General features: G+C 51.4%; 1 protein-coding gene and 1 pseudogene across 12 annotated transcripts in view; one reads left to right on the top strand and one right to left on the bottom strand.

The window, feature by feature from the left end:
* DRC4 (dynein regulatory complex subunit 4) overlaps positions 1 to 21216 on the bottom strand; it is a 49772-nt gene that overhangs the window by 879 nt on the left and 27677 nt on the right. For 6 of the 12 annotated variants that reach the window (XM_073882448.1, XM_073882452.1, XM_073882450.1 and 3 more), the window contains 9 exons: positions 16741 to 16827; positions 9965 to 10162; positions 9249 to 9455; positions 7524 to 7578; positions 6703 to 6908; positions 6000 to 6167; positions 5400 to 5486; positions 3727 to 3936; positions 966 to 1031 (listed from right to left, as the gene is read on the bottom strand). In XM_073882448.1, coding sequence (XP_073738549.1) covers positions 966 to 1031; positions 3727 to 3936; positions 5400 to 5486; positions 6000 to 6167; positions 6703 to 6908; positions 7524 to 7578; positions 9249 to 9455; positions 9965 to 10162; positions 16741 to 16827 — 1284 coding nt within the window. Of the gene's footprint in view, positions 1 to 965; positions 1032 to 3726; positions 3937 to 5399; positions 5487 to 5999; positions 6168 to 6702; positions 6909 to 7523; positions 7579 to 9248; positions 9456 to 9964; positions 10239 to 11027; positions 11257 to 16740; positions 16828 to 18438; positions 18640 to 18720; positions 18797 to 21216 lie in introns of those variants that run through there. The other 6 variants (XM_025860495.2, XM_073882456.1, XM_073882455.1 and 3 more) reach the window with 6 other exon arrangements.
* LOC112814787 (L-lactate dehydrogenase B chain-like) lies at positions 11263 to 12304 on the top strand (annotated as a pseudogene).

Here is a 21216-nt window from a genome sequence, read left to right as displayed (position 1 = left end):
AGAAAAGGGTGCTGGAGCTTGGAGCTGAGATTTCAAGGGTGAACTACGGCCAAGCTCCAGAGAGAACTTGGGGGCTGGGTCCTGGCTCTCACCCTTCTCTGGGAGACAGACCTCCTGACAATCAGGTACAAGTAATGGACATTCCCCCAGAAGTGCACACAGTAAATGGCCCTAATTTTGTGCGTGTAAATATCAGGGGATGCGCAGCATCTAAGGAAAGGGTCCAGAGGGCCAGGGCTAAGGAGAGGCCCAGCGAGATCTAGTCACCATGGAACCCAGCGCCAATGACAGGCACTCCCTCCCTCCTGGGGTTCCACTCCCAGGGCACACAGAACCACAAAGCAACCTCCACCCTGCATATTTACAGGCTTATCTGAGTCACACTCGGGGGTGGGTGCTCGAGGTCAAGGTATCTGGAGGCAGCACTGTCTGCATTCCCCACAGGCGAAGCCCAGACAGAGCTGTGGGCTCAGCCATGGAGGCGGGACCACTGGGGAGAGGGCCCAGGCCTCTTGGGTACACAGGGCAGATGACAGCAGGCTCAAGGCACCCAATGCCCCTCCCCAGCTGCAGGAGGCTTCCATGCTGATGTGTGGTTTTGGTGTGGACAGGGTGTGCAGCTTTCATGAGACTTAACAAAGGAGGGAGAAAAAGTTAAGACTCGTAACTGTCCCCTGCATGGAGGAAGCAAAGGAAGCCCATCCAATCACCAGAGACCAGGTCACCGAGAGCAAGGGTCAGATGGGAGACAGGGACAGAGTGTGCTGGACAGACAAACTGCCTTCATTACAAGATATCCCCTGGGCAGTCCCTGTAAGGGACACCAGGACAGTGGCCAGAGTTGTGGGGATGTGGCCCAGGCCACACATAGTGACCTGAGAAGGCCCAGACAGCCTCAGGCTGTGTCTACCTCCACGGTGTAGATAAGGTGGGGCCCTGAGAGAGGGGCAGGAGGCTCCTGGTACCTTGCAGACCCGGGCCAGCTCATACTGCAAGTCCTTGATAGTGTTGTTCTTCGATTCTAGAACATCCTAAGGAGAGAAAGGTGGATGTGAGTTTGAGCCTGTCTTTGGGCTAAAGCAGACGGGGGTTGGTGGGGGTCTGGAAGCTCCAGCAGACCTCAGACATCCAGGGAATGGCAGCCGGGCTCCATCAGTGTAGACATCCACGCAGGGAGCAGCCAGCTAGCACAGAAAGGTCTTCAAAGGAGAAAGGGAAAATAGGATCAGCCTCTCTGTAAGGAAACCGTCTAGATGGTGGGAAGTGAGGACAAGAATTTAGAGAAGCCAGGCCACCAACAGGCCAGGGAAGGGCCCTTGAGCCCCCGCCTGCCTCCTAGCAGGCTTCCTCCAGGCAGGCCAGGGGACTGACCAGGAAAGGCCCTGGCCCACGGACACAGCTGCAGCGACTACTGTGAGTGGGACTGATTTTATCCCCTCGTCATGACTGCTGGCAACAGCCTCACCCAGCTCCGAGACCAGGCGCCCTTCCCAACAGCAGAGGCAGGAAAGCTCTCCCGTTTCCGAGAGCGCCCTCCCTCCCTGCCTGGCAGTGTTCACAAGTAGGGACAAGGATACAGGGAGAGAGATGGACCTCCAGACCCCGGTCCACAGTGCTGCCAGCCCACACGAGGCCCCGAGAGCCTGTGCCAGGTGACTCTGGCCCCACAGGCCCTGCCGCCCGCCGAGCCGGGACTCGCGGCTGCCCAGGAGCAACATCTGGTCTCAGCCGGAAATGGGCACCACGTCTCCTTGGACTCCTCAGCAACAAGTCTCTCTCCTCCATCAGCAACAAGTCCTTCGTCCCGCATCGGGGCCAGCTCACCTCCTGCCTTCCCAGGGGGCTCTGTCTGATCCAGTCCACCCCACCCAGAACCTTCCATGGTTCCCCACCAGCCTCAAACCCAGGCACAACCAACACGCTTCGGAACCACTCCGATCCAGCCGGCTCTGCACTCCTCCCTTCAGCCTTGCATTCCCCCCAACACGCAAGCAGCAAGGGGCTCACACATGTCCAACAGCACTGATGGGAGCTGCAAGCCTCAGGTCAAGGCCAGGCGGGCAGCAAGCTAGCCTACGGTGTTTTGGATTTTTTTAAGATTTATTTATTTGAGAGAGAGAAAGAGAGAACGTGTGCCTAAGAGCGGGGGAGGGGAAGAGGGCAAGGGAGAGGCAGAATCTCGACTCCACACTGAGCACGGAGCCCGACATGGGGCTCGATCTCACGAGTCGTGAGATCGGGACCTGAGCCAAAACCAAGAGTCAGACAGGCACGTAATGAACTGAGCCACTCAGGCACCCCGAAACGGCTTTAAGAAAAGATTAGGTGACCCGACACAGTTACTCCTCTGAGCCTGGGTGCCATGTGAGCAGACGGGGTGACTGCATGTTGACAAATCACCTGAAAAATGCTGCCTGTGTATTTGTCAGGACAAAACACACCTGCACAGGGCGGCTGGGTGGCTCAGTCGTTAAGCGTCTGCCTTCAGCTCAGGTCATGGTCCCGGGGTCCTAGGATCGAGCCCCGCATCGGGCTCCCTGCTCCGCGGGAAGCCTGCTTCTCCCTCTCCCACTCCCCCTGCTTCTGTTCCCTCTCTCGCTGTGTCTCTCTCTGTCAAATAAATAAATAAAATCTTAAAAAAAACACACACACAAAACACACACACCTGCACAGTGAAGCCTCCTTAAGCCCCTGACTCAGATCTGTTTCTCCGTGAAGGAAGAGCAGAGAAGGAAACCTCCAGCCCAGAAGGATCTGTCTCTGGGACAAGCTGGCCGCCCCTCCCTGGGCCTCTCTATGGAGACGTGCAGACCCCCAAGGGCCCTACACCTGGGGCCGCCTCGGGCCTGAAGGCTGCAGGTCACCCAGGTGGCCAGGATCCCAGCACAACCACTTCCCAGGAGCAACAAAGACCCCTTGTCCATTCTTTCTGTGACACGTCCTAGCGAGGCTCAGGGAACAGACACAAGGCCCAGCTCTGGGCAGGAGATGACCTGCCAGGTGCTGGCAGGCTTCTGCCTGGTGATCGCTGTCCTGATTCCTGTCCGTGGGTGCCCAGGCCTCATCTGTCTTGTGTAATGCTCTCCCCTGTGCCCAAGACAGCCCCCACAGAAAGGACCAGCACACAGAACCGTGAACTCATGACTGGACAAATGCTCTAGCCTCTGCTCAGACCTTAACTCCCTCTGGGAAGCCTGCCCCAGCCCCCACCACACAGCCCTGTATGTCCCTGTGCTAACTGCCCACAGCCTACATCAAGCAGGATATCCTCACATCCCGGGCGGGCTGTGGCCATGGCCTCGGCTACAAGCTCATGGGCTCGGCTGTCCCCCAGGCCTATCTCCAGGTTTGTCACCAGACGTCTGAGGAGTGCAGGCCCTGAGTTTTGAGAGCAGTTTGAGAGACCCGGGGCCTGACAGGCTAAGCTGAACCCATCCTGAGCACTGGATGGGCAGTGGGCTCAGGGCCAGAAGGTGCCAAGAGGTTAAGGAGGGGACTGGGGAAGCACCAAGCAACAGAGAGCCTGGGGAGGCTGTAAGCAGACGTCTGCAAGCCCCATCTGTGCTCCAGCCACAGGAAACCCGTGACAGCCCCTCCCCAGCATTACCGGACGGTCTCCACTGGAGTGACGGAGGCTGGACACACAAGCATCAAACACGTGACCCCAACCCGAGCCCCGGACACCTGCTAGGGGACAAGAACAGGAGGCTGCAGCCTGGGACCCACCTCCAGTTTGCGGGACACAAGGGTCAGCGCTGCGGGGTCCAGGTTAGAGGCCGCCAGCACCTCACTGAACTGCACCTCCTTCTTCTCCACAGAAGCACTCAGCGCCTGCAGCTTCCGCTCCAGAACCAGGTTCTTGAAACCCACCTTCTGCTGCACCTCCAGGATGGCCGCAGTAAACTTCCTGTACAGCTCGTCCCGCTCCTGCTGCACCTGCAAGGGACAGGCTGTAGGGGACAAAAAGGCCACCTGCCCTGGGGGCATCTCGCTGGGGGGAAGCCGCCTCCCACCTCTGCCCCTGGACCAGAACATACCACTTCTGCAGAGTGAACCCCTTGCACCCGGGCACCCCCACGGGTGGGTGGGTCTGTGTGCCGTCTACACTGCCTGCACGCCCACTCTCTGTGATGGAATTAAAGGCATGCAGCTGTCCACACTGTGGAAGGCAGGAGGAAACACTAGCTGGACCCACCTCTACTAAGCTGTTTCAGGAAGCAACGGGGTACCCCGGTTAGAGCTGGAGAGGCACCACAGAGGGGCTGGGGCCTGGAGTTTGGGCAGGAGGCTCAGGAAAGACACGTCCCTGATCACCCCTACGTGAGATCAAAGGCATCAAACTCCAGCAAGCAGTGTTTGGGGGAGGGAGGCTCCTAGGGATCCACCCCCTCGGCCAGCCCCAGATCCCAGAACCCCACAGGTCAGCGTGCCCCACAAATAGATCTAGAGAACAGCTCTGCAGCCAACTGCCTGTTAATAAATAAAGGTGTTCTTTTTCAGCTTCCAATTCCTTTACTTTTCACTGTGCATCGTAAAAAAGCAAGACTTTGTGGAAGTATAAAAAGTAAACACTCGGGGCGCCTGGGTGGGGACCTGGGTGGCTCAGTCATTAAGCGTCTGCCTTCAGCTCAGGTCATGGTCCCAGGGTCCTGGGATCGAGCCCACATAGGGCTCCCTGCTCAGCGGAGAGCCTACTTCCCCCTCTCCCTCTCCCCCTGCTTGAGTTCCCTCTCTCGCTGTGTCTCTCTCTGTCAAATAAATAAATAAATAAATAGATAGATAGATAGATAGATAAATAAAATCTTTTAAAAAAAAAGATAAACTTGAAAGGATGACCATGGCTGCATGTCCGCAACAGCAGAGGACTACAACAGCGCTATTCGTCCAGGGGAGCTGGCTGCATGAACAGCCTTCAGGCCACATGGTCATGAGGACACACAGGAAGCAGTCTGCAAGAACTCAGGGAGCTGCCACCAGCTACCACTGGTGAGGACCCTGCTGAGCAGGAGGAGGGCACTCGCACATTCACTACAGACAGCACCCCATGACTTCCTTCCAAGGAGCGCCTAACCCCCCAGGACTGAGAGACGTGTATACAGAGGAAAAGGAGCCCAGACACAAGGGGCCAGGTGCCCTGCATGTATCTCACAGGTGAGCCTGTGGGAAACAGAACTGGGAGCGACTGTCTCCACCAGGGCACCTGCTCTTGGTGAGACCCTGGGCCTTCCACAGAGTGTGCTGCAGCTTTCTCCCCATTGCCTCATCAAGCCTTGTAGGATGGGGAGCGGGCAACAGGACTCCAGCCACAGCTTTGACAACTCCCAGAGCTGGTCGCAGAGCCAGGGCAACCAGAGGAGTCCCTCCCTGCTCTCGGCAGGACCAGCGTGGCATCTGCTCACCTTGAGGAACCGCTGCTCGAGCACCTCGTGTTCCCACTGCAGGCCCTTCAGCTCCTTCTCAGTGACCTTCAAACGTGCTTTTGTGCACTGCAGAGAAAACAAGGGGTAGGGCACTAAAAGTATTAGGGATCAGGCATCCACAGAACACAGGTTCCTAGGGGGTGGCAAGCCCAAAAATAATCATCACAAGGAGCTGGCTCAAGGGTGCCAGGTGACTCTTCATGTCAGGGTCATGAGTTCGAGCCCCACACTGGGTGTAGATTGCCAAAGAAGGAAAGAAAGGAGGAAAGAAAGGAGGAAAGAAGGAAGAAAGGAAGGAAGGAAGGAAGTAGGGAGGCAGGGAGGGAAGGAGGAGGAACTGGCTCAAGGACACAAGCAGCTATACTCCGACAACAGCAGGCTGGGGTTGGGGAATGTGTCCCAGAACAGGCATCAGCTTCACATCCCATCCACGGAGGACACCAGTCAAAGAAAGGAGAGACCCCGTTCCTGCCCAAAAGGTCAAACCCTGCTCTGGGTCTCAGGAGACATCCTGCTGATGTTCTCCTGTCCGGAGCCCGGGAGAAAGTGCGAGGGAGGGGAAGTGAGGAGGGAACCCACAAGCAGGATCTGCTTGTCCCTCTCGTAGCTGCTGAGCTTCTTCTGCATCTCGTTCACGTCGTCGCGAGCCTTCTGGAGGGGGTCTGCCAAGCGCTTGTTCTGCACGGACACCTCCATCATCTCCTTCTCCAGGTGCTCCTCCTTCTTGCGCATGTCCTCCATCTGCTCCTGTGGGCACCAGGACACGGGTGCACGGGGTTCAGCGGGCAGAGCTGAGGGAGCTGTGGTCTTCAGGGGTGAGAGCCGCAAGCCTCCCGCCCACAAAGGACAGTCCTGAAGTCCCAGACCCGTTTTATGTATCCACACAGGGGAATTCTGCACTATCTGAACTTATTCTGAATTTTCTAGGAATGCTGCCTCCACACCAATAGAGATCACACTTTGCTCAGGACCAGGGGGCGCTCCCCGCGGTGGGGACAGTCACTCCCAGCCCCTGCCTGATGACACCGCCGCCCATGGGGCCACCCTGCGGCTCCCACTGCAGCTCTGCACAAGCTTCTGCCCAGCAGGTGCCCATGTTCCATTAGCTTCCCCCCCCTTGCACTGTGTACTATGTGCTGTTTCAAGCTGTAAGGGTGCAGAGGTCATGTAACCGATGAAGTTCCATCAAGGACAACGGGTATTTGTCTAAGTAGGGGTGTGGGGCCTGACAGGCTGGGGTCTAGCGTCTGGATGCCTGGTCTGGCCAGCCCCTGAGCGGAACCTTGAGGGAGTTGATGAGGGCCAGGTTGTTGAGGGTGATGTCATTGTAGTAGTTCTTGATGTCCGTAAAGGCTTCCTCATGCCGCTGCATCAACATGTTGATCTGGCTGTTCTTCCTCTCCTCCACCTCATGGATCTCGGTCTTTCTCCGCAGGTCAAGCTCCTCCCTAAGCATCTTCATCTTTTTATCATACTTGGCCTCAATTTCTGAAAGGCAGAAGCACACGGAGGAACAGGGGGCCCAATAGCTACAAGAAGAGATGGAACTTACAGACACGGCCCAAGAACACCCACCAGCACGAGGGCTGTGCACACAAGCTCACAGCTGACACAGTCAGCACACACACACCACAGTCGGCCTTCCTTTGCCTGGAGCAGGCATGGCTAATCAACCCTGGCATCAGGGTTCCCACCAACTGAGCGTCAGCTGATCCTGTGGTCAGACAGCCAGACGACAGAGCGGCATCAGTAAACCAGAAAGACTCCTCAAACGGGAGGCCCCTCAGGCCAGCAGCCGTGGAAAAGATTATTCTAGGAATACTGCCCACGAGACGGAAAACTGCCACTGCTTCTATCTGCCGATTTGTACCAGGAGTGGGGAAGGAGGTGGTAATCACAGCCTCCTGAGCTTGCGTGGAAATAAGATGTTCTGGGATTCTGAGCCGTCCGTCAGCCTTGGAAACTATCACATCTTTTCCTTGCATGTCTGGGCCGCTTCAACCTGGTTTCTGTGCCCTGGGGTAACAAGCCCTGAAGGTAAATGACCTTCCAACAGGAGGGGCCCTGTCACCATCTCACACAGTGTGCACGTGAGAAACTGACCTCGCACCTGCCTCTCAAAGTCATTCCGCATCTTGGTGATCTCCTCCATGTGCTTCTGCAAAAGCAGAGAAGCCGGCCGTTACCAGGTGACAGACACACACAGAAGCCTCTCCCTGGGGCTGGCCTGGCTCCTCAGTTGTATGGAAAATCCAGCTCACTAAACCCTGCGCTGTTTCTGCTGGGTGCTGGGTTCCCCTCATGGCCAAGCTCATGCACCATGCTCAGAGTAACGTGGTTTTGGTAACTTCCATGTTTCATAAATCAATTCCCTCAGCTAAAGTCACCTCGGAGCTCGAGAGAAAGTGAACAGATGTTCCAAACACTAACCATGCTTGGCCCTTGGCTCAATCTGCCCACAGGCTGGAGACCACTGGCCATGTCTACACAGAGCTGCGGGCTCTCTCCAGATGCCTGCTAACCTGCTCCAGTGGTGGCTTAGAGCAGTACTAAAAATTATTCTGACACTTATAAACATTTTGAATAAAAAACAGATTATTTTTTAGAGTACTGTTTTTGCACAAAGGGGAACTGAGCAGGTAACTATTCCAAATCTAGGCCTCAGGTAAGCAGACAGCCTCACATCACTAAACTCACTGGAAACCAGCCCAGGCTGTACTTGGGTCAGCCAAGACCACACAATTCTTGTGGACCAAAGCTGCAAAGCCTGCACCGTTACTGAATTTTTTCCAGATTCAGCGGAGGCTGGCTTGCCTCCAGGCATGAGGCAAATGTGTTGACAAAGTCTTCTCAACCCGCAGCCAGGAAAGAGCCTTAGAAAACCAAAGTTGGACACATCTTCCCTCTGCCCAAGTCCTCCAAAGGTCCCCCAGCTCAGCCCAGGTCAAAGGCTAAGCCTCACTGTGGCTTTGATGCCGACGAGCTCTGACCCATCTCCCCGGCCTCCTTTTGCCCCCTTTCCCTCTGGGCCTTCACACTGGCACATCCCTTCTCCCTTCTTCAGACCTGGTCTCCCCAAGCCTGGTTCAGCAACCCCTCCTTCTAGCCTTTGCCCAAATGTCACCTTCTCAGTGAGGCATTCCCAGAACTCCTTGTGGAAAATGCAAGTCCCGCCTCATCCCCCAGCACCATCTTCCCTGCTTTGCCCTTCCCGCAGCACCCCTGCCTGTGGTGTGCTAGATGTATTCAACACTCTATCCTGTCTTCTGTCTCCTTCCTGGACCATCAAACACACGTGGGCAGTCATTCCGTCAGTCCTGTTCTCCTTATGTCCCCAGAGATCAGAACAGGGCCTGGCACCTTATGGGCACTCAGCACATGAATTTCAGCCTCCACCTGGAACACCCCCCCGCCTCCCCCAGAAAGGACCAAAAAGTCAGCCAGGTGCTCATGAGCCCAGCTTGCATGAGAACTGCCATGGCCACACAGGGGCTAGCATGTTGGACACTTTAATGGTTGTGTGCATTTCTAAACGCCCGATAGACTCCTTGGGAGAACAGCCAGGTGTCAGGTGTCAGCAGCACGTGGAGATGGACCCTGAGCTGGATTTCCTCTCAGGAAGTCAATTTGTTGTTCAAGTCTAAGACACGGTTCTGTACTTGGCTCCCAAATGGGATTTGTCTGGCTGCCTGCTTTTTTTTTTATATTTTAATTAATTGCCAAAATGCAGGGAACTTCTAACAAAAATACGAATCCCCAGTTGTGTTGAATAATCAGGAGTTCACGGTCCCCAGCGGCCAGTCAGGCACTGGTGACCCTCACACCTACCAGCCGCAGGTTCTTCACCACCACCTCATTGGTCAGCTCCCGCTCCTTGAGCTCCACCTTCAGCGCCCGCATGTCCTTGCGCAGCGCGCCCTCCTGTGTGCAGTGTTCCTTCTGCGCCAGCTTCATGACCACGGTGCCCTCGGCCTTCACCTCCGTCAAGTTGTTCTGATGCTCATACAGCAGGTGTTTCACCTTCTGCTTGTAGACCTGTGCGCAGTGGGAGCACCGCCTGCTCACCTGCACACTCTCTCACACACTCACACACACCTGCACACTCACACACACACACACACACACCCCTGCACGTGCAGGCTCCCCTGCACTCACACACACCTGCACACACGGACTCCCCTGCACACTCACACACCTGCACACTCACACACCTGCACGTGCGGGCTCCCCTGCACACACACACACACACCTGAACATGCAGACTCCCCTGCACACTCACACACACACCTGCACATGCGGGCTCCCCTGCACACACATACACCTGAACATGCGGACTCCCCTGCACACTCACACACACACCTGCACGTGCGGGCTCCCCTGCACACACATACCCTTCTATAAAAAATACCTTTGTTTCCCACTGTAAAGGATACAAAGCACTGCAACCCCAGAGGAAGGAGAGAAAATGCTCCCCCCACCCCTTGTCCAGCTTCTCTGCTCCATGTGGTAAGTCCAGCAGGGACGGGCAAGTCAGCCCCACTTACCTTGATCTCAACCTGGTGCCTCTCCTCAGCCTCCTCCATCTCCCGGTCTTTGTTCCGCAGCTCGGCCTTCTTCTCCTCCAGCTGCCTCCGCGTGATCTCCCAGAAGGTGTGGATCTTGTCCCGCTCCAGCTGGAAGTAGTTGCGCTCCTCACGTTCACGGTCCAGCTCCTCACGGATGCGGCTGACATGCTCCTCCACCTGCCAAGCAGGGCAGAGCCATGAGGACCCAGCAGCGGCCCACCGAATACAAAGAAGAAAGGAGGGCCACTCTCACCTAAAAACAAGTAAAAGCCAAAAGTAAGAAATTAAAATATGATGCTAGTAAGGTTCTTAGGATAGGACACATTCAGAAAATAGAAATATCTTGAATGTGGCTAATAATCATAAAATGATTATATCCTTTATTCCATTCCTGGGAATTTAGACTAAAGAAATTTCTCAAAAGAACACAAGAGCTTTCTGCTCAAAGATATTAGCCACACCATTATTACGACATCAAAAAATTTTAAAAGGAAGGGGCACGTGGGTGGCCTGAGAGTCCAACTCTTGATCTGGGCTCAGGTCATGATCTTATGGGATGGTGGGATCGAGCCGCTGCCAGGCTCCACACTCAGCAGGGAGTCTGCTTGAAGGCTCTCTCCCCCTGTCCCTCCCCCAGCTCACGCACATGCTCTCTCTCTCAAATAAAAAAATAAATCCTAAAAAAAAAACTTAAGGGGCGCCTGGGTGGCTCAGTCATTAAGCATCTGCCTTCCGCTCAGGTCACGATCCCAGGGTCCTGGGATCGAGCCCCACATCGGGCTCCCTGCTCGGCGGGGAGCCTGCTTCTCCCCCTCCCACTCCTTGTCTCTGTCGCTATCTCTGTCTCTGTCTCTCAAATGAATAAATAAAATCTTTAAAAAAATTTTTCTTTTAAGGTAGTAATCTAAGATAATTTTAAAGAGGGAAATGACTGAGAAATCAGAGTAAATCTCCTGGAAGATTATATCGCCCAAAGAAATGAAAATGGTGTAGCACCATATATACATATTCAAAGAATAATACTAAATTTAAAAACACTCACCTTTTAAGATATGCGTTAAACAAAAAAATATACAAAACCAAAAGACCAGCTAACAGTCAAAAAGGTTTGGTCCAAAGCCAACTGCAAATCTGCAAATAGATTAAATTTAAAAGAAAAGTGGGGCAGGCTCTTGGCTTCCTTGCGAATTTCATTTCCATCAAGAATCAGTCATCTACGGCGCCCGAGGAGACACAGGGAGCTAACATTGACTTCTTCGCGTGACTCTCCCCGCGGGTTCTCTCTGGGCACAATGGCAACTCTTAAGGAAAAACTGATTGCACCAGTTGCAGAAGAAGAGGCAACCTATCCCAAACAATAAGATCACTGTAGTGGGTGTTGGACAAGCTGGCATGGTGTGTGCCATCAGCATTCTGGGAAAGTCTCTGGCTGATGAACTTGCCCTTGTGGATGTTTTAGAAGATGAACTCAAAGGAGAAATGATGGATCTGCAACATGGGAGCTTATTTCTTCAGACACCTAAAATTGTGGCAGATAAAGATTACTCTGTGACTGCCAATTCTAAGACTGTGGTGGTGACTGCAGGAGTCCGCCAGCAGGAAGGAGAGAGCCGGCTCAATCTGGTGCAGAGGAATGTTAATGTCTTCAAATTCATTATTCTGCAGATAGTCAAGTACAGTCCTGATGGTATCATAATTGTGGTTTCCAACCCAGTGGATATTCTCACATATGTTACCTGGAAACTAAGTGGACTACCCAAGCACCGTGTAACTGGAAGTGGGTGTAATCTGGATTCTGCTAGATTTCGCTATCTTATGGCTGAAAAACTTGGCATTCATCCCAGCAGCTGCCATGGATGGATTTTGGGAGAACATGGCGATTCAAGTGTGGCTGTGTGGAGTGGAGTGAATGTGGCAGGCGTTTCTCTTCAGGAACTGAATCCAGAAATGGGAACAGACAACGACAGTGAAAATTGGAAGGAAGTGCATAAGATGGTTGTGGAAAGTGCCTACAAAGTCATCAAGCTAAAAGGATATACCAACTGGGCTATTGGATTAAGTGTGGCTGATCTCATTGAATCCATGTTGAAAAATCTATCCAGGATTCATCCAGTGTCAACAATGGTGAAGGGGATGTATGGCATTGAGAACGAAGTCTTCCTGAGCCTTCCATGTATCCTGAACGCTCGGGGCTTAACCAGTGTGATCAACCAGAAGCTGAAGGATGATGAGGTTGCCCAGCTCAAGAAAAGTGCAGATACCTTGTGGGACATCCAGAAAGACCTAAAAGATCTGTGACTTCTGGCTTCTAGGCTGTAGAAATTTTTTTTAACTTTATTTAATTTATTTATTCATGAGAGAGAGAGAGAGAGAGAGAGAGAGGCAGAGGGAGAAGCAGGCTCCCAAGGAGCAGGAAGCCCGATGCGGGATTCAATCCCAGGACCCTGGGATCATGACCTGAGCCGAAGGCAGACGCTTAACCATCTGAGCCACCCAGGCGCCCTAGGCTGTAGAAATTTAAAACTATGATGTGATTAACTCTGAGCCTTTAGTTTTTCATCCATATACATGGATCACAGTTTGCTTTTATCTTCCTAAATATGTGAATCTGGGCTCACAAAATCAAAGCCCATGCGTGGTTTAATGCTTGCAATATGAGCCCTTGAACAAATAAAATTAACTATTGCAGTGTGAAAAAAAAAAAAAAGAATCAGTCATCTACGTCACCAGAGGCAAGGGAAACAAAAGCAGAAATCAACTACTGGGACTTCATCGAGATAAAAAGCTTCTGCACAGCAAAGGAAATAATCAACAAAACTAAAAGGCAGCCTACAGAATGGGAGAAGATATTGGCAAACAATGTTATCGGATAAAGGGTTAGTATCCAAAATCTATAAAGAGCTTATCAAACTCAACACCCAAAAAATAATCCAGTTAAGAAATGGGCAGGAGACATGAATAGACACTTTTCCAAAGACAACATATAGGTGGCTGACAGACACTTGAGAAAATGCTCGACATTACTCGGCATCAGGGAAATACAAACAAAAACCACAATGAGATACCACCTCACATGGGTCAGAATGGCAAAAATGAACTAGTCAGGAAACAACATATGTTGGCGAGGATGCGGAGGAAGGGGAACCCTCCTACACTGTTGAGGGCAATGCAAGCTGGTGCAGCCACTCTAGAAAGCAGTATGGAGGCTCCTCAAGATGTTAAAAATACAGCTACCCTATGACTCAGCAATTGCACTACTAGGTATTTACCCGAAGGATGCAAAAATACAGATTCGAAGGGGTACATGCACCCCAACATTTATAGCAGTAATGTCCACAATAGCCAAACTATGGAAAGAGCCCAGATGTCAATCAACTGATGGTATTAAAAGAAGATGGTACTAAAAGATAAAGATGTGGTTCATATATATAATGGAACACTACTCAACCATCAACAAGAATGAAATCTTGCCATTTGCAACAACATGGATGGAGCTAGAGGGTTATTATACTAAGTAAAATAAGTCAGAGAAAGACAAATACCATGTGATTTCACCCATATGTGGAATTTAAGAAAACAGATGAACATATGGGAAGCGGGGTGGGGGAAAGGGAGAGAGGGAAATAAACCATAAGAGACTCTTCTTTTTTTTAAAGATTTTATTTATCTGAGAGGAGACAGCATGAGAGAGAGAGAGAGAGCATGAGTGAGAAAGAGAGCATGAGCAGAGGGGAAGGGCAGAGGAAAAGGGAGAATCAGGCTCCCCACTGAGCAGGGAGCCCAATGTGGGGCTGGATCCCAGGACCCCGGGATCACGACCTGAGCTGAAGGCAGATGCTTCACCAACTGAGCCACCCAGGGGCCCCAACCATAAGAGACTCTTAACAGTGGAGAACACGGGCACCTGGGCGGCTCAGTCGTTAAGCGTCTGCCTTCGGCTCAGGTCGTGATCCCAGGGTCCTGGGATCCAGCCCCGCATCGGGCTCCCTGCTCAGCGGGAAGCCTGCTTCTCCCTCTCCCTCTGCCCCTGCTTGTCTTCCCTCTCTCACTGTGTCTCTCTCTCTCTGTCAAATAAATAAATAAAATCTTAAAAAAAAAAAATAGAGGAAGGGGGTCTCCTCTTCTTTAAAAAAAAAAAAACAATGGAGAACAAACTGAGGGTTGATGGAGGGAAGGTTGAGGGGGATGGTATAGATGGTTGATGGGCATTAAGGAGGGCACCTGTTAAGATGAACACTCGGTGTTGTATGGAAGTGATGAATCACTTAATTCTACTCCTGAAACCCATACTGCACTGTATGTTAATAAGTAAAATTTAAATTAAAAAAAAAAAAAAAGAATTGGGGCATCCAGGCTCCTACCTACTTTGACTGGCTCATGGTGTCAGAATTCACTCAATAGTTAGGTTTCTTATAAATACACAGATTTCTAGCTTCTATTTAAAAATCAGAAAACATACCACCCTGTGGCACAATGTCCATAGGGTACCCAGCCAAAGAACGGACTGCAGTCCCCAGTCCCTCACCCCTGCCTGGACCCCGGATGGTTCTGAGGTGTCAGTCCACCTGTGGTGACTGATCACTGCTGTGTCCCAGTTCTGTACCCCCAGGGACAAGAAACAGCTCAAGCGTTGGGGCAATGTGACGTGCAATCCAATCTCCACGCAGAAGCTCCAGTGATCTCTCCAATACAAACCTGAACCCATCACCATCTGCTTAAATCGCCCATGGTTTCTCTGCATGTAAAATAAAGCAACTCGGGGCATCTGAGTGGCTCAGTCGGTGAAACATCTGCCTTCAGCCCAGGGCATGATCTCGGGGTCCTGGGATGAAGCCCCATGTCAGACTCTCTGCTCACCAGGGAGTCTGCTTCTCCCTCTTACTCTCCCTCTGTGCTCTCTCTTTCTCTCAAATAAATAAAATCTTAAAAAAAAAAAACCACTTTCACCTTAAAAAAAAGCAAATCAAATGAAGCAACTCTTCACCACTGTGCAAGTGCCTCTGCCCAGCTCGCCAACTTCAGGTCACATGACTCTCCTTTGTACCTGTGTCTTATTCTGCAACTACCAAAAGAGGGGAGACTTGGCGGCTCAGTCAGTTAAGCCTCCGAGTCCTGGTTTTGGTTCAGGTCATGATCTCAGGATCCTGGGACTGAGCCCTGCGTCGGGCCCTGAGCTCAGCGGGGAATCTGCTTCTCTCTCTCTCTCAAATAAATAAATAAATCTTTTTTAAAAAGCTATCAAAAGAAAGTTAGGTTTATTAACACAAGCACACAAGCTGACACGGAACCCTCAACAGGTCCCTAGCAGATACTCACGGGTCAGTCATCAACATGGAGGCTAGAGGAGGCACTACATCTGCTCTCATGGTTCACCATGTGTTGCAATTTTTGGGAACCTTTTAATTATAATTATATAATTATGTTTTCTAGCCCTTAACTTCATCAAAATGGACAAGTGGCTTAAAATAAATCTTACTGGGACTCCTAGGTGGCTCAGTTGGTTAAGCATTTACTTTCGACTCAGGTCATGATCTTGGGGTCCTGGGGTGTTTTTTTTTTTATGATGTTATTTATTTATTTGACAGAGAGAGACACAGTGAGAGACATAAACAGGGGGAGTGGGAGAGGGAGAAGCAGGCTTCCCACAGAGCAGGGAGCCCGATGGGGGGGCTCAATCCCAAGATGCTGGGATCATGACCTGAGCCGAAGGCAGACGCCTAACGACTGAGCCACCCAGGCGCCCCGGGGTCCTGGGCTTGAGCCCCGTGTTGTGCTCCTTGCTCAGCGGGAAGCCTGTTTCTACCACTACCCCTCCCCTCGTTTATGCTTTCCCTCTCTCTTTCTTTATCTCAAATAAATAAATAAAACCTTTTTAAAAAAATAAAAATAAATAATTCCTACTGTTTAATGGCAAATAAAATAAATAAGAATACTATATATGCATATATTGTGATAACAGCTCAGCGAACATCAGGTACATAAAAGGGTAAAATTGAAAGGATACACAGATGGGCGCCTGGGTGGCTCAGCTGGTTGAGCGACTGCCTTCGGCTCAGGTCATGATCCTGTAGTCCCGGGATCGAGTCCCGGCATCGGGCTCCCTGCTCAGCTTCTCCCTCTCCCGCTCCCCCCTCGTGCTCTCTCTCTCTTTCTCACTCTCTCTCTCAAATAAATAAAATCTTAAAAAAAAAAAAAAAGAAAAAGAAAGGATACACAGAAAATTAAAAATAGGGATGCCTGGGTGGCTCAGTCCTTAAGCGTCTGCCTTCAGCTCAGGTCATGATCCCAGGGTCCTGGGATTGAGGCCCGCGTCGTCGGGCTCCCTGCTCAGCGGGGAGCCTGCTTCTCCCTCTCCCTCTGCTGCGCCCCCTGCTTGTGCTCTCTCTCGCTCTCTCTCTCTCTCTCTGTCAAATAAATAAAATCTTTTTAAAAAAGAAAATTAAAAATAGTTTTTATATCAGAAAAGCATTTCCTTCCAAATTCCTATCACCCTATTAAAAATTTTTCAATGTAGCTATATTGCTTTTTTTTTTCTTAATATGCACTGCATTTGATAGCTTTGGAGCTGATGAGAATTATGGAAATGGAAGAAGGCATATCCTGGTTTGGACAAAGTGCAGGAGCAGACTGAGGGGAGATGGATGAGGAGACAGTGGGCGGCGAAAGAGGTTCATAAAGGCAAACACCCAGAGACAACTTGAAACAATACCCACCAGTCCCAACCCAACCCAGGACCAGGCCAAGGCCTTGCTCACCTGCTCCTTACTCATGTCCTCTGGAGCAAGCCCATCAACAATCGGGGTACCTTTGGTTTTTCCTTTCTTCCCTTTCTTCTTGGGCGCCTTTGATTAAAGAGATGATTGGGTAAGGAAGGAGGGCTCTGTCTAAAGACATCACCATCTGGCTGGCTCTGATTAACCCCCGGGGCACACTGGGACAGGGAGACCTGTTCTGGCTCCTGTCTCCTATGGCTTACTGTGACATGCCCCACCTGGAGCACATCACCGTGCCCTAAGGCTTCCCACCCATAACTACCCACAAGGAAAAACAAGGACAAATCTTCCTCTTCAGAAGAGAACATTTTCTCCCTCAGAAAGGAAGGGAGGGGAACTGGTTCCAAATCCACTCCTTGGTATGTGGCAGAGACCTCCTGGATATGAATGCAAAATTTACTTGGCCAAGAAGAACCCCAACAGCACACTGTCAAATGTTACCGTGTTCACGATAATGCTTGGTAACCACCATAGGGAAACCTGCAAGAAACTATTGGGTATGTGTAAGGAGAAATGGACCTACAGCAATGATCACAGGGGTAACATGAGGCTTCCTTTCTTCCAAATATAAAACTCCTTCCAAGAACCCTGGTCAAGAGCTGAAGCAGACAGCACTCACCATGGGTGCTCTGTAAATGGTTCACCACACAGGACCAGTTCCTAGTGTCACACCTGCTTCTAACAACTTTGACAAGATGAAAGAACCTCCCACCCCCACTCACTTCCCAAGGGCCACTCAAGCAGGTACTGAATTTCCAAATCCCTAGCTTCTGCCTTCACTTCTCCCAACTCTGTGACCCATGCTTCTATGTGTGCATGCATCTCCATGTTTCTGTAACGTTTCTGTGTATGCGTCTAAATGTCTCTATTAATGTTTCTATATGTGTATGTGTATGTCTACGTGTCTGTTAACATTTTTATGATTACAAAAAAATTTTTGCATGGATATCTTAGAAAACATAGAAGAGCAAAAAGAAAATAGGAAAATCACCCATATTCGGACAAGCTAGTGATAAACCTAAGTATTTTGGTGGCCTTTTCCAGTTGATTCTAAAAGACCCACGCGCTGAATTCTTCACTCCTACCTTACTGCCGCCTTTCTAATCCCTCTACTCCAAGAAGTCCACCCCATAAGAAGGTCCCACCGGTTCATAACTACTTGGCAACTCACAGCCAAATGCAGGGGTTTGGCATAGCTCCTGGAGAGGTGTCCTCCCCACTAGCTCATACCCCTCCTGCTGCATCTGCCTGGAAAATGAGCTACTGAAAACTCCTCTATCAGAGTGGTGGGGCAGCTGAGGACCCTGACAGTGAGAGAGGCAGGAAGAACTGGCGAGGCAGAGAGCTCCCACCCTGCTCATCTCGATACAGGCCTGACTCCTCCAAGGCTCTCCAACGGAAGAGCAGCTCCTGTACCCTGAGGCTCTGTCCAGGACGCCTCGGGGTAGACGGACCTCTAGCCACTGTGGTACGCCGCAGGCTCTTCATCCCAGAGACTGGAGGTCCTAGGGTATCGCCTGCCCCCGACTGTGCTCCAGGCCCCTAACCCTGGGTCCCAAGGATCTGGGGGACTGAGACTTCCTTCCAGATAGGAAATCCTTCTGACCCAGGTTCTGTCTTCTGGAAAGCGTGCACACCAGACCCTGGAATTTTTTTGGGGTGGGGGGCGTTTATGCGCACCCCTGTGAGCACCGGATCCTGGAAAGCCCAGATCTCTCAGCTCCAAAGTGCGTGCGGGATCCGTAGCACCCAGTGCTCTCCCCACGAAGACGCCACGAGAGCACCAAGGCCTCAATGCCAGGAACCCAGAGCTCCAGGCCTCCCCATTCTGGGGTCTCAGAGTGCACAGGTCCCGGGAACCCAGGCCTCTCCGTCCAGTCGTCTCTCTGCGCGCAGGGCCGGCTAACCAAGGAGCCCCAGGCCCCCGCACGGAACCCAGCCGGGTCTCCCGCGCCTCCTCACCATGGCTCTGGTGGTCGAGACCGGCCGCGGCCTGCAGACAGATGGCTCCCGCCCCGCCGAGGCTGCGCCGTCTCCCGGCAACCGATGGGCGGTCCCGCGCGAAGTCTCGGAGATCCTCGCGAGACTCAGCCGGCCGCGACAGCCCCTGGCAACCGCGGAGGCGAGCTCCTAGCAACGCGCACTGGGCGCAACACGGGGTTGCGGAGTCCGGTAGATTTTTCCGGCAGCCCGGTATCAACCACGCGCTTCATCTCCCCGAAATTCCTAAATGCATTTCGTTGCGGGATTTTGCGTGTGTCCCTGACTAGAACTTAAGCTCCATGAAGGGGGGAGGAACTGTTTTCTCTTACGTCCAGCGCCTACAACAGTACATAGCAGGTGCTCGGTAAAGATGCTTTCGGTGAAGGACGGAGACAGGGAGCAAAGAAGGATCGGCCACCCAAGGCTCCCAGAGGGTATCCAAACGAGATTCAAGTCTGGGCTGAGATTATGCCCACGGGCCACACCCCACCCTGCTCGCCTTTGAGGATTCCTCCCACCTGCTGTCCGAGTGAGGATAGAAGGTAGCTGGGTTTCTGCAAACCGTCAGAACAAAACGAAAATAGGAGAGAAAAATATTTTCCAGCTAGCTCTGAAGTTCTGAAATCCGCAAGTGTCTCCTTCTCAGACTTAGACTGCTCTTTCTGAGGAGGTTTCCTCTGTGACCCCTGCCTGTCCTTACGGACGAGGACGTTGAGGACAATCGAGAAGCGTCCGCCAGAAGTTTCCAGACAGGCACTGCAGAAAAAAAGAGTTTTGCGGTTCCCTTCCTAACCTTTTGCTCTGAAAACCGCTAGTCATTATGTGATTTCGAAAGTGAATTTCACCCTATTACCTATGTGCCTCACTCTGTGTCACCCAGAAAGCTGAGAGTACCCGTCTTTACACAGTATTTGTCCTCTTTTTTCTACACCCTCTACACTGGCATCTTCCTAACTAGTGGTTTTGCAGCAGGTCATGTTTTCCCATCTGCTTGGGGATGGAGAAGATTCCAGAATCTTCTCCCCCCTGGAGAGTTGCACTGAGGACAGAGTGTGAGTGCAGAAGAAGGGTTTAGGTGAGCTTGGATCGGCCAGTCCCACCCAAGGAGGAAGATGCCTCGTTCATTGGGCTTGCTCAGGCCCCAGCACACACAGAGGCAGGGATCTGAGAGCCACAGTGATGACCCTAAGGGGCTTCTGGTTGCCCACCCAAGCCCCGGCTGCTTTGGAGTGGGGCCTGCACAGAGCCATGATTTACTTATAGCCAGCCCGGAGGCCTTTGTGAAGTCTGGTCATGTCACTGTGCCTGGACAGCCAAGAGCCTGCGCCTCTGAGCCAGACACCACTGGCCTGATAGGCGCCTCCTCCTGCGATGCCAGGGCCTCCCAGAGGAGGGTTGGCAGGCGAGACAGTGCAGCTGGGTAACACAGAGGGGTAATTATTGTTATTTAACACTGCCCGATATGCTAGGTGCCTCATGCTGATTGGTTTTTTTGCTTTTGAAGTCTCGGATCTCTGAATTAAATAAATGCATTAACATTAATTTCTTTCAGCAAAAAGGGCAAGAATAAGAGGGTTAGCTAAGGATAACCAGACAGGGAATTCATTTGTTAAAACCAACAGAGTCGCCTAGTTTATCGGTATGGATTGCAGAGATGAAGAGTTCAAGGGAGCCCTGACAGGGCCCATGGTGACCTGTGCTTTTCATATTGTATTTGAGTTCAGATTCTTAGAAAAGAGCCTTTTCTCCACATGTGTGGCTCAGGATACTTTTATTCAGCATCAAGCTGTGCAGCTCTGAAGCCCAGATAAATGGCATCTGAGTTTCCAGCAAAATCACAGAGTAAATGTTGATACATACAAACCCACTGATGTTGTCTCATGTCTGGCTCTTCCTAATGCCTGCTTCCTCGGTGGTCAAGTAAACTGCCCCGGGCCACTACATCAACTCGAAAGATGCCTGGATGTTGGGATAATAGAGTCCTTAAGAAGAATGAACTCTCTTTTTTATTTATTTTTGGGCTCTCTTTTAGAGATCGATACTGAAGTATTTACAAATGAAATTATATAGTGTGTAGGATCTGTTTCAAAACAATCTAGCAGGGGTGCCTGGGTGGCTCAGTTGGTTAGATGTCCAACTCGATCTCAGCTCAGGTCTTGATCTCAGGGTCATGAGTTCAAGCCCCCTGTTAGACTCCACTCTGGGCATGGAGCCTAGTCAAAACAAAACAAAAACAATCCAGCAGTGGAGAGAGGTGATTGATAATAGGGAGGAAACAGGATCAGCCATGAGTTGCTAACTGTTGAATCTCGGTGATGGGATAATGGGTACATGCAGGTTAATCATGCTATTCTCTCTCCTTTTATTTGAAAATGTTCTTAATGAAAAGTTAAAAATAAATAAACACTGGCCTCTGGAATCAGATCACTTGCTATTCACTAGCTGGGATGCCTTTGACAAGACCCCCTCTGTATC

Source organism: Callorhinus ursinus, unplaced genomic scaffold, assembly GCF_003265705.2.
Source record: "Callorhinus ursinus isolate GAN/ISIS: 27379988/994484 unplaced genomic scaffold, GSC_fseal_2.0 scaffold46, whole genome shotgun sequence".
Lineage (NCBI taxonomy): Eukaryota > Metazoa > Chordata > Mammalia > Carnivora > Otariidae > Callorhinus > Callorhinus ursinus.
The sequence above is the reverse complement of the archived record's forward strand: the minus strand, read 5'-3'. Positions and strand labels throughout refer to the sequence as shown.